This window comes from Callospermophilus lateralis, chromosome 7 (assembly GCF_048772815.1).
Source record: "Callospermophilus lateralis isolate mCalLat2 chromosome 7, mCalLat2.hap1, whole genome shotgun sequence".
NCBI lineage: Eukaryota > Metazoa > Chordata > Mammalia > Rodentia > Sciuridae > Callospermophilus > Callospermophilus lateralis.
In genome coordinates this window covers 116,415,591-116,433,211 of record NC_135311.1, presented here as the reverse complement: position 1 = coordinate 116,433,211, position 17,621 = coordinate 116,415,591, and the positions used below count along the sequence as shown (strand labels likewise).

The 17,621-nt window shown below is 44.0% G+C and overlaps 1 protein-coding gene across 1 annotated transcript; it reads left to right on the top strand.

Moving 5' to 3' along the window:
- Positions 1–2,912: 2,912 nt before the first annotated feature.
- On the top strand, positions 2,913–14,126 carry Utp11 (UTP11 small subunit processome component). The gene is made up of 9 exons (XM_076860705.2): positions 2,913–3,061; positions 6,131–6,192; positions 7,781–7,883; positions 8,253–8,366; positions 8,857–8,950; positions 9,046–9,176; positions 12,015–12,125; positions 12,880–12,964; positions 13,740–14,126. The coding sequence occupies exons 1-8, from the start codon at positions 2,999–3,001 to the stop codon at positions 12,961–12,963; spliced, it is 762 nt and encodes a 253-aa protein (XP_076716820.1). The 5' UTR covers positions 2,913–2,998; the 3' UTR covers position 12,964; positions 13,740–14,126.
- Positions 14,127–17,621: the final 3,495 nt, after the last annotated feature.

The window sequence follows — 17,621 nt, the reverse complement described above, 5'->3', positions numbered from 1 at the left end:
AGTTCCTGAGTTCTTATTTTGCACCAGTCTCTAAAACTTTATATATATATATATATATATACACACACACACTTAATTACCCAACAACTTTATTAAATATATATTTTTATCCTTGTTTTAAAAATGAGAAAATGGAGGCTGAAAGAGATTAGCCTGTCAAGCTGACACAACTAATAATAACAAAGTCAGGCTTCAAATCCAGATAGTCAAATGTCAAAGCCCCTTATGCCAAAAAAGAGCTTAATCATTAGGTTGTAGAGCATCTGCAGTCATTTGACCTTTGTAACTGGGTCTCCTCCTGTCTCAGCATTGTTGTGAGGACTGGATGTGAGCACACAGTAGGTATCCAGTACGTGTCCCCCCATCCCATTTAATTGTCAAGTGTTAAGGTTCTGCTGCTTGGACTTGGAGTCTGGAGGCCAGAGAAAATTAGGAGACCTCTGCTTTGGGCCAATCTGGGGAAGGGAGACTGGTCTAGGGCAAGGTGGACTGTGTTCTTTCCCATCTCCATTTTCAGCTCCCCAGTGGGTTCACATTTCCCTGCTCACTTTATTTTCCATTGGCCCTGGAAGATGTGCCACAGGGAGTTCAGGGATCAGCCGCATGTACTCCCTGTTCCTGTTCCCCATCTGTCTTCTCCCCCTCCCTGGGAAACAGGTGTGTCTGAGCCAGGGCTGGAAGCAGACCCTGAGTGCTGGATGAAGGGCCTTGGGTAAGTAGGTTCTGGTTGTCCCTTTCCCACCCAGGAAGTCCCCACACACCTTTCCCTATCTTATGCTCAGGGTCCTGCAGCTGTTCTCTTACCTTCAAAAAGTTTTCAAAAGGAGGCCCTGGATGATTACTGACAGGCCTCTAGTGGTTTCCTCTGATGCTGAATCACTCTCTGGTGCCTGTAACCACAAGCCCTCCTTCTCCTAAGTTAGAAGACATTCTTCCTTCTCTGGGTGTGTTGCTCACTCTTACCACTGCAATGCCTAGAGCTCTTGCAGGCCTCAGGGCTTAGCAGACACCTTCTTTCAAATCATCCAGAAACTTCCTTGTGATCTCAAGTCTGGCAATAGGTTTATGGGTGAAGAGGGTGGAACAAGTGACTCTCACAGAGCATAGGGTGGGGGCAGAGGGAGAACTAACATGGTTAAATGCTGACTGTTTGCAGGATACCATGCTTAGACTGGCCATTCCTACGTTTAGTCTTCACAAAAACCACACGAAGTAGTCATTGTTGATCATCATTTTACAGAGAAGGACAAGGCTCAGAGATTTTGACAATGGGGTTCCAAATCACAAGTCAATAGATAGTAGATAGATAATCAATCCAATGCTGCTCCAGAGTCCTCCACCTCCAGAGCTGGCTTCTGCTGGCTCTGCTGATACAAAATATTCTTGGGGGAAGTGGCTGGGGCAGCCACCTGTTCACTCTGATTGATGGCTGGTCTTTTTAATTAAGATGAGACTGGAAAGGTAGGCCAGATCAGGAAGGAGCTTGTCTGCCAATGCAAGTGAAAATTGAGATGGAATTTTTTAAAATTCATGTGACCCTAGTTGGGCAAGGCTGAAATGCAGAGGCAGGAAAAAACTTTCTGCACAGCAGATCTCAGCTACTTTAACTTTTTTTTTTTTTAACAGAGTTATTGAAGGTGAAGGTGAAAATAGAACTCCATGAGGTGGCAGGGATTGGTCTGAGCAAGAGAGTTCAAGCCTGCTTTTACTCTTTCATGCCTACTGGTTGGCTGGACTGGCCCCTCCAGGGACTCTCTGGAGATTTCTCTAGAGTTCTTCAGCTGGAGAACTTGCCCACTGTCATAAGAAATGAAGGTATCATGTATGTATAATATGTCAAAATACCCTCTACTGTCATGTATATCTAAAAAATAAAATAAAATAAAAAAGAAATAATAGTTCAAAGTATTACAGGAATTAAGAAGTAATGAAAATTAAAAAATGAATGCAATTACAGAACCTGCTGAAGTTCAGCTTCATATAGTGGAAAAGAAATCAAACACCTCTGGAATGTTTTGCTGTGTTCAACTCTCTCTTTAGACTTAAAAGAAGTTTAGTAATAATAAATATAACTGATAGCTCCATTTTATTGTGAACCTAATCAGTTAAAACATATTTAATTTTCCCAACAATCCTGGGGGTACATATAGCATTATTATTATTACCTCTGCAGACAGGGAGAATGAGGCTCAACAAAGCAAACTAAGCCTTTGCTGGTTGGGATCAGAACATGCCTCCATAGTTCATGGTCCTATTACATTGTACCGCCTTTGGCACTCACGCTGCTTCAGCCATTTTCATGAGGGGCTCAGAACTGTATAACTACTACTATTAAGTGATTTCATTCTGTTTGCTTACAGTTATGATTCCTCAATGAGCCCTTTACATCCCTGAGAGGGTGGAAGTGCATGCTATTATTAGCCTCGTTTTACGGGTGAGAAAAACGATGCTCATTAAAGTCAAAGAGCCTGCCCAAAGTCACACAGCCAGTGACTTGGCGCATATGACTTTTAGAAAAAGTCTCTTGTCTTTCCATGGACTGCTCTTTCTGGTACATTGTAAAATTCCCATTGCTCTTAGCTTTAAATGTACCGCGTAAATACCGCAACCGGGTCCGAGCAGTGGGTAACCGCACATGCGCACACTCCAAGCCCCCTCAGCCTGAGCAGTGACAGCCACGTGTTCCCAGGTAACAACGCGCGGCAAGCGCTAAAGCTAGGTCTCGGAACGCGTGGATACGCTCAGGCGAATAAAGAGCCCGCCAGCCCTTGCAGAGTCACGAGACAACACCTAGGAAACTACAACTCCCAGAAGCAGGGGTCGCCTTGGCTGGGAGACGTACTTCCGGGAATTCAGGCTTCTGATAGGCTGCGAAGCGGAAGTAGGCGGTTCCAAGTAGCTGAGTGTGGGACCTGTTTCCGGCAGGATTGGTGGACTCGGAGCCTTAGGAGGTGCGGTACCGGTGTAGTCCAGTGAGCTTTTCAAGAACTGAGCGGACATGGCGGCGGCATTTCGCAAGGCGGCTAAGTCCCGGCAGCGGGAACACCGAGAGAGAAGCCAGGTAGTACCGCACAGGCCCCACGAACGCTCGCCTGGGCCACATGTGCTACTCTCGCCCCAAGCTCCTCACCGCCCGGGGTCTTGGTCCCGGTGCTTAGGTGCTGAATGTAATTTCACGCGTGTTGCTGACCACGCCCGCGTGGCCGGGGCGGAGCCTCGTGGGAATGGAGCACACTGCTTCCCATACCTGGATCAAATCTACCCTCCGAGGTTTCAGTGGGTAACTAAGAGATGGTGTGTTTCCAAGTGCCGGGCCATCCCCGGGGAAGTTGAGGGCAAAGCTCACACAGCTAACAGGTTCCCATCTGGAATGCGAACGCACGTCAACGCCCAGCTCTCCTGCTGCTGGGACCAGAGAGATGTTGTTAACTAATGTGGCATCATCTTGATGCGTGGGCTTTGTGATCCACGAAAATTTGCCCCATGTTTTGGCTTCACTCTGCCGTGTGGTGTTTTCTGTCTGCATTATACAGGTGGGGAGACAGAGGTCTAGAGAGGAACTGGATTATTTACAGACGCTAAATTTAGGCAACAGTTGTAGGCTTTCGGAGGAGAATGTGTCTGTGTGGAGAGAATGGGGAGAGAGAAGATGATTTGTAGAATCAGTTTATTCACTTGACTGTTCTCAGGAATCACCTAATATCTGATTCAGAAAAATTGGTTCCCTAGAAATATCTGGTCCAACTTCATTTTACAGATGGGGAAGAGATGTGAAAGGATGTATCTACAGTTGTATAGCTGACTAATGGAACAGATCCGAGGCCTCTTAACCACTGTTCAGTCTTCCTGCTTAATGCCTTTATCAAATACTGGGCTCTTTATTTGTGCATTAGTATACTGGGAGTGATAGTATAATTTGTCACCTTTCTGGGAGATTATATGTGCACTTATCTAAAATTAATAGTAGGTAGAAGTGTACAATAAAGGGCAAAGTATTTTGCTCACTTATTTTGTTTAATTCATAACAGCTTTGTGGAAATAGGTACTATTATTTCCTTACATTTATAGATAAGGGAACAAAGCCTCAGGTAGGTTAAGTACTTTGCCCAGAGTCACACACCTATAGCTGGCTAGTGGCAAAGCCAGAAATTACATCAGGTGTTTTGAATCCAGAAGTTACTAAAAGATGAATAAAGACAAAACTTTAGTATGAAATATGATATGTCAAGAGCTTTGTAATGTTTTGAACAATCAATAAAAAAAAAAGACACAACTTTATATGAGATGGCACATGAAAAATTTCAACTGAAGGAAATGCAAGGGAAGGGTGGAGATGATCGAGAGCATTGTGATGAAGTTTGTTGGATTTGGATGGCAATTTGCCTTTGAAGGCAAAGCTCAGTTTTTGAGCATAATAGTATGCTAGGCACAGCCCTACGTGTTTTACAAGGATTTTCTCATATATTTCTTTAGCATCCCTAAGAGGTGGATGTTACCCTCATTTTACAAATAAGAAATGCGGTGTTTAAAGAAACAGTGTAAGGGCTGGGACTGTGACTCAGTGGTAGAGTGCTTGCCTTGCACATGTGGATCCTCAGCACCATAAATAAATAAATAAATAAAGATATTGTGTCCATCTACAACTAAAAAAAAATATAAAAAAAAGAAACAGAAACAGTGTATCCAAAGTTACAGTTGCAAGTAGTTGATTTGGATTGCCAGAGGGGAGAGGGCTTTCAAGGCTGGCCATGGCCTTGCCTGAGTAGGAAAAGAAGGTCTTTGTGGGCGGAGAGAGGAGATGGCCTTGCTGGAAGCTGGGTAACCCATTGATTGAAGCATTCCCTGTTTGGATACTTTGGACTTTATTCTGTAGGTCTCTTCAGTGAGGCAGTGGGGAAACTACTATATGGTGGAGGTAAATGTGATGTGAAGTTTTCTGCCTGGATGTTTTGCTCTTTTTGACCCTTGAGTTTTCTTTTTCCACTCTGTGAGCCTCCCACGGCTGTAAAATAAAAATTGTCAGCCATGTGCCCGCCTGTAATTCCAGTGGTTCAGGAGGCTGAGGCAGGAGGATCACAAGTTCAAAGTCAGCCTCAGCAGCTTAGTGAGGTCCTAAGCAACTTAACAAGACCCTTTCTCTAAATAAGGTATAAAAGGGGCTGGGGACGTGGCTCAGTAGTTAAGCACCTCTGAGTTCAATGTACCCAAAAAAAAAAAAAAAAAAAAAATTCATCCTATTAAGATGAGATAGGCAGGGCTGGGGATAGAGCTCAGTTGGTAGAGTGCTTGCCTTGCATACACAAGGCCCTGGGTTCAATCCCCAGCACCACCCCCCCCAAAAAAAAAAAAGATGATATAAGCAAAGCATCTAGCAGAGACACTGACAAGTGCTTGTAGAAAGATAATACCAGGATTTAATCATTGTACCCTTCATGCTGTCCAAGTCTGTGTCAGAGAAAGTATTTTTTGATACACTTGGTTTTCTCTCATACCTTGTACCAAAGGTACAATAACAACTCCAAACATAGGCTGGACACCTGCTGTGTAACAAGCCATGTGCAGGCGCTACCTCTTACAGAGGCTCCTTGAATCTTCATTATAACCCTGCAAAGTAAGTACTGTTCTCATTTTACAGTTAGGAATTGGCAGCTCAGAGAAGTTAAGTGACTTGTCCAAGGTTACAGATTGTTAAGCGGTAAAGCTTGGATTTGAACCCCAGTCTCCAGACTCTAAATATAGCTCCCTTACACAGTTGCCTCCCTGTTACTATGTTTTGCCTTCATAGTATTTTATAAGCCCTTGGATTAAGTTGGTAGTAATTTTAGTACAACTGGCAACTGCGCGCTTAGTGCCGAGTCATTGTTGCCTCTCTCTGTCCTTAATAGGCCAAGAAACCTACTATGGCAGTGCTTGTGACCCGCCTGGCGTCTGCCTGGTCCCTCTCATCCTTGTTGGAACCCAGTTGCTGGTGGGGGGGGGGGGGGGCGGGAAAGAGCAGGGTAGTGGTTTGGCTCCAAGGACATGGATTTACTGAGCACTGCAGAGACTCTTGTTCCTGTCAGGTGTCATGTTGATCAGAGCATGTGCTTGCTGAGGAAACTAAGTGCTCTTTTTTTCTTTTGTCTTCCAGCCTGGCTTTCGCAAACATCTGGGCCTTCTGGAGAAAAAGAAAGATTACAAACTTCGTGCAGAGTAAGTCTTCTTTCTGGTAGAGGTGCTGCCACGAAAGCTGAAAACATCGCGCACTGCAGCCGAAGTGCCTGAGTGTCTAACACGGAATAACTTCCTGCCATTGATAAAATGGCCTTGGCTCTGGCAGCCTGTTAAATATTTTTTTACGACTTTAAACTTCTCTTTTTGTTTAGGCAGAGCATTATTTATTTAACCAGTTGCATTGTAAATCTTTTTTATTATGCTGCTGCAGATTGCTTTCTCACAGTGGCTTTGATTTGCCTTTGTGTTTGAACCGAAAGCCGAATATTCTTTTCTCCCTTTTCTTGAAGTGCAAGATATAATCTGAAATTCCATTTGTTGAGTCTTCTTACATCACCATGTGTGTGGTGTGGAATGAAGAAATGTGAAAGATGGATTCATGAGACTGAGCGTGGGTGATAATGGACTTGGAAAACATTTTATAAAACAATTATGCCCATTCTTTTTGTTTAGTCCTACATTTGCAAAACACTTATAGTTATTTGCTAGCCATACATGTCAGCTGAGGTCCTTCTTATGCTCTGGGTATAGTCTGTGCCAATGGATTAAGTGGATTTCTGTAAGTCCCAGAGTTTTGGAGGACAATGGTAATAATTGAGTGCATTATAATTATACATAATGTCATTTATTCCATTTAACCTTCTGAGTAGGTTACTGTTACCATAGTCATTTATGTAGTTGAGATATAGATTACTTAACTAACTTATTTTCTAAGGTTACTTAGCTAGAAAGGATAGAATCAGATCTGAATCTGAATCTGAACACTGTGGCTCCAGAGTCCCCCATTCAATCATTATCCTCCATGGCACTGTGTGGTTTCTGAATTATATTTTTTATTTGGTGCTGAAGCTGGCACCAGAACCCTATCTAAGAAGTTTTAATTTTTTCTCTGTTTGGTTCCCTGTAATGATATAAGTGGCACTAAGACATGTGGGGTAGAGGCAGTGAATTTTAGGTAACTGGGATAGGAGAGTACTGTTAGATTGTGAACCCTGTAGAGACACAAGCCCAACTCAGGGACAGTGGAGTGTGGATCAGATCCAGTTACCACTTTTTGTCTTATTTTATGTAAACTTTTATGTATTTATTTTTTTCCTAGGTCCTTAGCATTTTTATTTATTTTTTCCCCACCATTTTGGTGGGGGGGGTACTGGGGATTGAACTCGGGGGCACTTAACCACTGAGCCACATTCCTAGCCCTTTTTTGTATTTTTTAATTTAGAGACAGGGTCTTGCTAAGTTACTTAGCAAGTAACTTAGGCTGGCTTTGAACTTGCAATCCTTCTGCCTCAGCCTCCCGAGCCGCTGGGATTACAGGCATGCACCACCATGCGCAGCCCCACCTTTTTTTAAAATTGGTGCTTATAGTTACACATATTGATGTAATTCATTGTTTCCTATTCACACACAATATAACAATATAATTTGACCAGTATCACTCCCTAGCACTTTCCCCTTTTATGTGAACTTTTAGGTACTTATAAAGTTTGCTCATTGAGTGTGTGTTTGTGTGTGTATTTGTATGATATGTTTTGTTTCTGATGGCCCTGTTTAACCTGTGTTTTAGTGATTATCATAAAAAACAAGAATTCCTCAGAGCTCTCCGGAAGAAGGCTCTTGAAAAAAATCCAGATGAATTCTACTATAAAATGACTCGGGTTAAGCTCCAGGTGGGTGCCTAGTGAATCAATGGATGTTTTGAGGTCCATGTGTTAGAAAATAAAGAAGGGAAGAAGCTGGATCAGAATGATTTTTGGCTTTAATCAGCCCTTTCCAATTGGTCCACATGCTCTTGTTCAGTGCCCAAGGCAAACCTGCAGCCTGCATTCCTGCTTCAGTATCTGCCTTATCCAATGTCTGGAGATGTACTAAGTAAATGTATGGAGTTGCCACCTCAAACATGCACCTAGGAGGCCTAGTGCCTTGGATTACTGGTGACATGCAGTTTCTGGTTGTCTTTGTTCAAACAGTGATCTATGCCAACAACTCATTAATGACCTTATTCTAATTGGAATATATCTTTTAAATTTGGGTTTTAGGATGGAGTTCATATTATTAAGGAAACTAAGGAAGAAGTAACTCCAGAACAGCTAAAGCTGATGAGAACTCAGGATATCAAATACATAGAAATGAAAAGGGTTGCAGAAGCTAAGGTAACAATTTACTCTTTGTTCTGATATATTTTTGTTGGTTAAGAAAGGAAACATAAACCCATCAATCTCAAGTTATCAGTTAATTTCTTTGGGCATTTACAAACTTAATATTTGCTTGATTGTGATAATGATTTAGAAGTGTATCATGGTGAAGAAGAGAGTTCAAGTTTGAGAATGACACACACGTGGGCTGAATTCTGGTTCTGATATTTACTAACCCCATGACTATGGACAAATAACCTCCTTGATGCTATTTCTTCTTTTCTGTCTCATAGGATTGTTATAAGTATTAAGTGAGTTTTGTGAAATGCCTAACCCAGTTGGCATGTAGTTGGTACTTGATATATTTTAGTACTCCTTGCCTTTAAAAGAATGAAACAAATTCTTAGCTGCTGGTAATAATGATGTGAAATGGTCTAAGTTTTTACAAATTTACTTCTGAAACTCCAGAAGATCCCAATTTAAAGTGAGACCATATTCTGTATTCTAGAAAATTGAAAGACTAAAATCAGAGCTCCATCTGCTGGATTTCCAGGGGAAGCAACAGAATAAGCATGTGTTTTTTTTTGACACCAAAAAGGAAGGTATGAAATTTTTGAGGGTTTCTGGGACAGTGTACCATAGCACTCTCTGTTTGGTGTTAGACAGGCAGTGTCTTAAGGATTGTTTTGATTTTTAGTTGAACAGTTTGATATTGCAACTCACCTGCAAACAGCCCCAGAACTAGTTGATAGAGTCTTTAATAGACCCAGGATCGAGACCTTGCAGAAGGAGAAAGTGAAAGGAATTACGCACCAGACTGGACTTAAGGTAATTTTCTCCATTGTTATTCTGATGGGAGTTTGGGGAAATCAAGGTTCCTTTTTTTTTTTGGTGCCACTGCATTTAATATGTTATTTGTGGAAAACTCTTTTAAGTTCTCTTTGAAAAATGGAAGGAGGATTTGATGATGAGGCTGGAAGTGGAGGAGGGTTGCTTGGTTTTCTGAGATTGGAGAATGTGTGGTAATGTGGTTAGAGCTTATGTTCTGCCTTATAAATCTGGGTTTGAGTCCCAGCTCTGGCCCCCTGTGCTTTATATTCCCTTTTCTGGACTGAACCCAAGGGCACTCTACAATTAAGCTACATCCCTAGGCCTTTTTCTTTGTTGAGGCAGGGTTTTGCTATATTGCCAAGGCTGGCCTTGAACTTGGGATCCTATTGCCTTAGCCTCCTGAGTATATGGGATTACATGTGTGCCCTACTGTGCCTTGTGCACTCTTCCCCTCACCCCCACTTACTGGGGATAGAATCCAAGGTCACTTTGACCACTGAGCTACATCCCTAGTCTTTTACATATTAATTTTGAGACAGGCTCTTGCTAAGTTGCTAAGGGTCTCACTGAGTTGCTGAAGGTGGCTTTAAACTTATGATCCTCCTTCCTCAGCATCCCAAGTTGCTGGGATTACATGCCTACACCACCATATCTGGCTCCAGCTCTTTTTAATTTTTTTAATTTTGAGACAGGGTCTAAGTTGCAGAGACTGTTCTTGAACTTGTGAATCTGCTGTCTCAGTCCTTTGAGTTGCTGTGTGCTGCTGTGCTCAGCCTGCCCAGCCTGGTGCACTTTTAGTGCTTGTAATAGATTCTAGCATTTTCGAAGTGCAGAGCAGGGATGGGATGCTGCAGATGAAGGAGTGTGGTATACAGTATTTTGATATCGAACTTTGGACAGTAAACATATTAAAAGATCTTTTCGTATTACATTTTTGTAATGAAAATTTTGTAGTGACTTTTCCTTCTGGTGTTTTCTAGCACAGTAACTGGGTTGTGGAGAAGACATGCTTTTCCTCAAAGCTTTCTGGAGTTGAACTCTCACTTCTGACTGATTCATTAAAAAAAAAAAATGCTGTCAATGTGTTTCAAGCAGACAGCTGTTCTGTTTTGATTTGAATCATTTACACCGCATCAGTTTTGCTTCCAATGTTTAATTTCACAGCAGCTTTCTCTAGCTCAGAGGCAGCTAAACTTGCTTTAGTAATATAAATACCCCTAATTAGTTTGACTATATTGGGTAATCCCATAAATTTGACAGTCTGTGCAATAAAGTGAAAACAAAAGCTGTCTGAACCACTGCTGTGAGACTGTGCTAGAATCAGTGACTTGTTGACGTCTGAGGCCAGTGATATGCTTCGGTATGTAGATAACACTCCCAGCTGAGGGGCTGGCTGACTAGTGTTCTTGTGATAACCCTGTTTATCAATTAGTTGTCTTTGCAGTTAGCTGTTCACTGACACTTCTCAAGTCTTGAGGTAGTCTCTAAAGAGATGAGTATTCCAAACTCCTATGTAGAATAGTTCACTGTCAGAGCTTTTGAGAAGTAAAGAAGGTTTGGATTTTGCCATTTTGTCTAGTAGTTTCATTCAGCTGTTTTGTTTAAAGCAAAATCATTTTTATTAAGAGATTACTGGTGGGGAGCCGGGCATTGTCGTGCACACCTACAATCCCAGCAACTTGGAAGGGTGAGGCTGGAGAATTTTTGAGGTCAGTCTCAGCTGCTTAGTGAGACCTTGTCTCAAAATAAAAAACAAAAAGGTCTGCAAATGTAGCTAAGTAGTAAAGGGTTTAATCTTCAGTCCCAGAAAAACAAAAACAAAAATGGTACATACAGGTTGAGCATCCCTGATCCCAAATGCCCAAATTCAAATGCTCCAAAATCAAAACTTTTTGAGTGCTGATGTAATGCTACAGTTGGAATATTCCCTACCTGACATCATGTGATGGGTCACAGTCAAAACGCAGACACACTAAAAGTATTGTATAAAATTTCCTTCAGTCTGTGAGTGTATAAGGGCTACATGAAACATAAATGAATTTTCTGTTTATACTTGAGTCCCTTCCCCAAGACATCTCGTTATGCACATGCAGGTATTCCAAAGCTTAAAATTTTTCACAATTCAAAACTATTAGTCTCAAGCATTTTGGATAAGGAATATTCAACCTGTGTGTTATCTCAGAAAGGAAACTAAAGCTCTCATAAGTGTCTCAGAGGTTTATGATTCCCCCAAATTTTAGGAGTCTCCTGGTCATGAGGAGTCATAATGGTGAGAATTTTCAGATCAGCCCTTACTGAAAAAAATCCTTCTCCTCTTTGGTGTTTTAAGATTCTCTGATAGCAGTACACTGCCAGGTGTCCCTTCTGCTGCTCCCTGTCACTTTGTACAGGGTTTCTGGTACTGGCCCATCCCTGCCATCATGTCAGGTAACCAAGGCCCTCGCACAGAGGTTGAAGCAGCGTAATGTAGGGGTAGGAGAAATTCCTGGAATCCAGAAGACTGTTCCAGGTGAATCATGTGTCCTTGGATCAGTTACTTTCTTCTCCTGGCCTCATTCTGAATTTATAAAATGACAGATCATGTTAAGATAGGCTCCAAAGTTTCTTTCAGCTTTAGAATGTGATGTTCCTAAGGTTGACAACTTTATAGTTATCAAATTATGTTGATTCTGGAGAAAGCAGGGAGCTGATGAAACCATTTACACATTTGGGCTTAAGTGGCTCAGGAACCAGTTTCTTGTGGTCCAAAGCTTAAAACATTTTGAAATCCAAAATACTTTTAAATTAATTTTTGCTATAATTGTTTTATTGAAAATGTTTGTGTTTCTTCTGTAGCGAATAGCTAAAGAAAGGCAAAAGCAATATAATTGCCTGACACAGCGGATTGAACGAGAGAAGGAATTGTTTGTTATTGCGCAGAAAATTCAAACACGCAAAGATCTTCAGGTGAGGAGAGAGAGCTTTAGGCCTTTTCTCGCTCTCTCTTTTTTTTTTTTTTTTATTTAATTTTTTTCTTGTAAAGGTCTTAACTGAGACTGGATTTTAGCTGTGTGTAAATCAACCCCAGTGAAAATGTCTGCTCCTCAGGGGCAGTGGTTTGAGCCAGTGTCTGTTGCCCTGACAGTGTTGAAATGTTCCTTGATTAAGAAGGTAATAAGGGGGTTATTAGTCAGTGCCTTGGAACAGCAAAGGGTAGGATCGGGTAGCATATGAACTTTATAGCTTATGAGCAGCTCCCGTAACATTTAAACAGGTTAACAAAACAGTGCATGTCACTCATTGGTGTTTAAAAATAGACAACATTGTGTAGTTAAATAGCAGAGCTACAGAATATAAGATGCCGCTTTCGTATTATTATCATTTCTTTAAATGTCAAATTGTTTAGCCTTGCAGATCATTTAGAATACCCTTTCTCAACTGGGGTTCCGTGAGAGAATTAAAATGATAATTTAAAACAAAACCATTATTTAATCACCTCTCTCCTTCCATTTCCTCAAGGACTGGGCATAGTTAATTCCATTCAGATGCCCAGGGAAGTGAACTCATCGCACTTGGTGGATGCTTAGGGCAATAGGGCACTTTTTCTTCAGAACTTTGGGAACAGCATCTTGGGGGGTTTCTCAGGGTTAGCTTGTCAATCTTCCTGTTTTATGAAACCCTCTTTCTGTTAACTGACCATCATCTTTTTATTCTTTTATAGGATAAAACTCAGAGGGTGAAGGTGAAGAAAGAAACAGTGAATTCCCCAGCTATTTACAAATTTCAGAGTCGTCGAAAACGTTGAGGTGCTATACATAAGCCTTATCATTTTGTATGAAAATAATTCTATTTTGGGAGTAATAACTTCAATTCCATTAGTCCAAATGGCATGGTTTTCCTGTTTGTAACCATGATTTATTGATCTGATATTTGAGTCTTTCTCTGAATAACATTAAAGTTCCTTCCCCCATGTCATCGTTTTTGGGTTGTGAAATCAGTCTTATTTTTATAGACAGTACTTTAATTTTTTTTCATTGTGAAAGTTACATAATCTCATTACAACAAAGTGGGAAGTAGATGAATTCCTTCATCATCTCAGTACTTATTCAAGAACAACAAATATTTATTGCACAGTGAGAGCTAAAGCTTGGGAGGTAAAGAGCTACTGTGAGCTTCCAGGGTATTTCTGCATTTTGTAAAGCTGTGCCTCGGTTTTGTTTATATTTTTGTGTTTTGTATTTGTAATTATTGTAAATAATTTTATATCCTAATTTTAAATCACTGGCTCCTTTCTGTCTTGTTACAACACTGGATTTTTCAAAAGTAATATGCTTATAGTAATAATTAAGATAATGTTTTTAATGATTGTCCAAAGTTTTATCCACTGGAGAGACTTTTTTTTTTTTGTGGTGCTGGGAATTGAACCCAGGGCCTTGTGCATGGGAGGCAAACACTTAACCTACTGAGCTGTATCCCCAGCCCTTGGATAAACTGATTTTATCATCATTCTTTTATTGGTTATTCAGGTGGCTTCAAACGTTGTCAAAGAAAAATTTTTTTTCTCTTATTTTTTATCTGTAGATAGAAATCCTTGGAATTAGGAAGCAACAGGGGGACCAGTTCTTCATTGAAGCTCAAATCAGAATAGAGTGGAACTGTCTCTGCTCCTGTCCTCTGCATTCCTGCTCAACTCAGAATTCCAGGACTGAAAACGGCTTCACCCTGAGATTACAGACCCCGGGCTGTGCAGGGCAGCTTCCTTTTCCACATTCCCACCCTTCCCTTCCTTGCCCTTGTAGGGATCCTAGGCCAAGACCCGTCAGGACAGGACTGAGCCTGCCTAGGGCAAGTGTGGGAGAACAGGGCACCACAGGGTTCTAGGAGGCTTGTTCACACCCTTCCCGTGGAGGAGGAGCAGCTGTGTGTGGATCTGAAAATAAAAAATATATATTGTTAATACTTAACAAATCCTTATGACTACTAGGGTCCTGTATTTTTTATTTTTCTAGAATGAAAGCCTGTTTCTTCAAGATGTACTGGAAAATAAGAAGGGCCAGGAGAACAGAAGCCAGCAGTTTTTGCCTTCAGGAAGGCAGTGCTTCCAGACTGTGTACTCCCCGGGGGAGGTGCTGAGCTGATTGATAGTCTTGAGACTCAAGTCCCAGGCCAGGGATGGGACCCACCACAGGGATGTTGGGCAGGCGCTGGGAGATCCTGGCTGGATCGAGAGGTGAGGTTGGGAGGAGCTTGAATCCATACAGTTACCCTAGATGGTGAGGAGGAGCAGACTAAGTAGCAAACTGTTCCTGGGATCAAAGGCTGGGTGCTATTTTTCAGGCTCTTGCCCCTGCTGGAAAGGTGGGGGAGGACAGGAAATATCCCTGAATGCCTTCTCATGGAGTGTACACCCACACAAAGGCACACATGCCTTGTAGGCTCTCTTAACAGATGCACAAGGCACGTAGAACTTGGGCCTCACAAACAGGTACAGCACACCTACACATCCTGTGGTACACAGACACAAACACGCTTGAAGAGCAGGAAAGTCCATCCTCAGAGTGCCACAAGCTCCACGCTGGTGGCAATCAGGACTATAAGGGGATGAGTCTGGGTGTCCTGAATTGCTGTGACACCAGGGGCTTTCTCTGAGGTCTAAGGATTCTAAGGGAAGAGATTGGCTACCCCTTAGGACTAAGTGACAAGCTCCAGCCTCATAGGTTCAGAGAATAGACCGGATGCTTTGGTGCTCAGTGGGACTCCAGACTTGGGGCTCACTGATGAGCAGAGAGAGTATCATTTCCTTGGGTTCCATGTCTCTAGACTGGGAATGACTTGGTCTGTTCATGGCATATCACTGGCTATGCCAAGGGAACTGTGGGCAGCCTATGAAGATGGACAGCTTTTCTGTGACTTAGGACTCTTGTTTTGGGTCTGTTGTATAAACCAAAGCTGCAGTTAGATGGACCACATTGAATGCCCAGGTCTGTCTGAGAGAAAGTGATCCTGACTCAGTCCATGGTCATATCTTAAAACCTGTTGGACCAAAGCAGGAGAGTGTCAGCCCTTTATTGAATAAAACAATCGGATTTTCTGGGTGTAGAGGAAACATTCCTGGTGGCAGAATGGAAAGGGCCCAGCAGGTGGAGCTGCTGTCCCTTTGCTGGCTTTGTTCTTGGGGAGCTGGTGTCCACCCACTGAGCACACTGCTTCTGTCACAAGCTTCATGTACTCCGGAGTGCTTAGTTTGGATTTGATTACTGAGTTTAATGCCATGGGGGAGACCCCCCATGAAAAAAGAGTTGTCTCCCCCTGAGCTTGAGATTAATGTGGCTCCAAGATGAAGACCTTGTAGGACGTGGCTTTCCCTTCCTATTTCTAGGGAGGTCCACATGGGGAGCATTGGGGTCTTCCCCAGGGCACTGTCATAGAGCCTCAGGCTTCCCAGAGGGTGGTTCCCCCAGGGTGTGGTAAGGTCTCCCTCCGTGGGGTTTTGAGGGTGGGTTATGGCTGCCGTGTCTGCTGCTGGCTGTGGGCACTGAACAACCAGAGCTGCACGTCCTCCAGCAGCGCAGCAGCCAACACTCAGGCTCTGCCTGCCTGTGGAGGCCGGTGAGGCAGGGCCTGTTGGGACTTGAAACAGTGAGGTAAGTCGGTGACTAGTGCTGGGCTCCCTTCTCTTCAAGCGCTCTCAGCCTGCCAGTTCCTGGAGCCTTGTGCTTAGGGCGTTGGGGAAGGACGGGCAGATCCTTGGGTGGGAGTTCTGGCCTAAAGCCCTGGGTGAATGCAGGAATCGGGGGTGGACCTGAGACTTGGGGCTCAGCCTGCAGGTTTCTTGGGCTTGTGCCTTTGCCTTCTGGGGTCAGAGGGTGCGCTGTCTCTAGCCAGCCAGGTCACGGGGCCTCCCTGCTGGCATAGCCCACACAGACTCCTGGATCTGTAGCAGAAAGTGCAGGGAAGGGTGAGGGCGGCTGAGAAACCTGGAGAGGCCGTGCTTCCCTTGTGAATCCATGGGGGGAGGGCTGCAGCTCGGGTAGAGTGCCTGCATGTGCAAGGCCAGGGTACCATGGTTCCCAGCACTGCACACGCGAAATGCGCCTAAGTCACTGAGGAGACTTGGGAGACTGGAAGGAGCTGCCTGGTTCAAGTCCTGTCCCAGCTGGGTCAACTCTCCCTATCCATCTGTCTGCTTCACATGTTCATGTGAGGGAGCACCCTGGTGCCCGCCAGTAGTGCAGCCTGGAGCCTTCAGTTCTTGCAGGTGGTATAGGGGCTGGTCTAGTCAGAGCTAAGGATCCAGCTCCTAGGCAGGGGTCTGCTGTATTTGGGGATAAGAGAAAGGTGGGAAGGAAGCCCTTTCCTCTCCCCATCTGTCACCTGATGGCCACGCTCAGATCATAAGAGTTAATGAAACCATGGTGCCCGGAGGCTGTTGGGCAGCCCCCCCTGCCCTGAATCAGCCTGACTCATTTACAGCTTTCTCCCAGTTACCCCAAAGGCTTCTCTCTGAGGTGACGAATGTGGGGGGTTGGTTTCAGGTTTCATGTTTTCACATTACTGAGTGGAAAAAAAAAACACAAAAAACCAGCTTCTACAGCAGAAACAACTTGTCCCAAGAGCTCTGAAAATTCCCCCATCTTCTCTCCTCAGCTGCTCAGAAACAGACCAGAGACGGAGGGGTTAAGGGGAGGGGCGACAGCCAAGCTGAGAGGTGTTAGGGACAGCCCCTTTGGAGGTGGCAACACCTGCCTTCCTGCTTTACTGCAGGCAGGGGAGGACCTTCGCAGAGACTCTACCCTGGGGTCTTCAGTGCCCAGTGCCGGGTTGCCAGGGCGAGGGGCAGTCAGCTCAGAGTGGGAGGGGCCCGGGTAGAAAGGGATCATCTATCTCCCTTCCCTAGTTAATTTGATCCCAGGTGGTCGGGGACCAGTGTCCCTCTCTAAAAAAGGGCTCTTTAGGTGGAATGGTAGGTGGAAAAATACAGGGTCCATCTGGCACATGGAGGCTGGGGGGTGGCACCCCTCCTGTTACTGGTAGCATTATACACCACCCCCTGCCAGGGGCAGATGGCCTCCATGGCAGATGGAGACTAGGCCAGTAGTGGCTAGATGGGCTCTCTGGTCTCAGCCTGGCCTTTCTGGCTAATAAGACAACCAGAGGGGCAGTGGCACTGCTGCGCATGTGTGCATGTGTGTGTGTGTGTGTGTATAAGAGAGGGAACCCTGGCCTTGTCGGGCCATCCTGGGGGAGAAGGAAAGAGCAGACCCCAGATGGAGCCACTGGATCTCTTCTCTGGGACATATTCAAGTTTGCTGTGGAGGGGTGGCAGGTGCTCAGAGGCCTGACACTGCCCACCTGCCTGGGCTCCTGCTGCTGCCCTGGTTAGTTCTCAAGTGAAGGAGAAGGTCCCTGGGGTGGGAGACTCCACTGCAGCTGGAACCTGGCCTGCTTGATGCAGACCCCCTG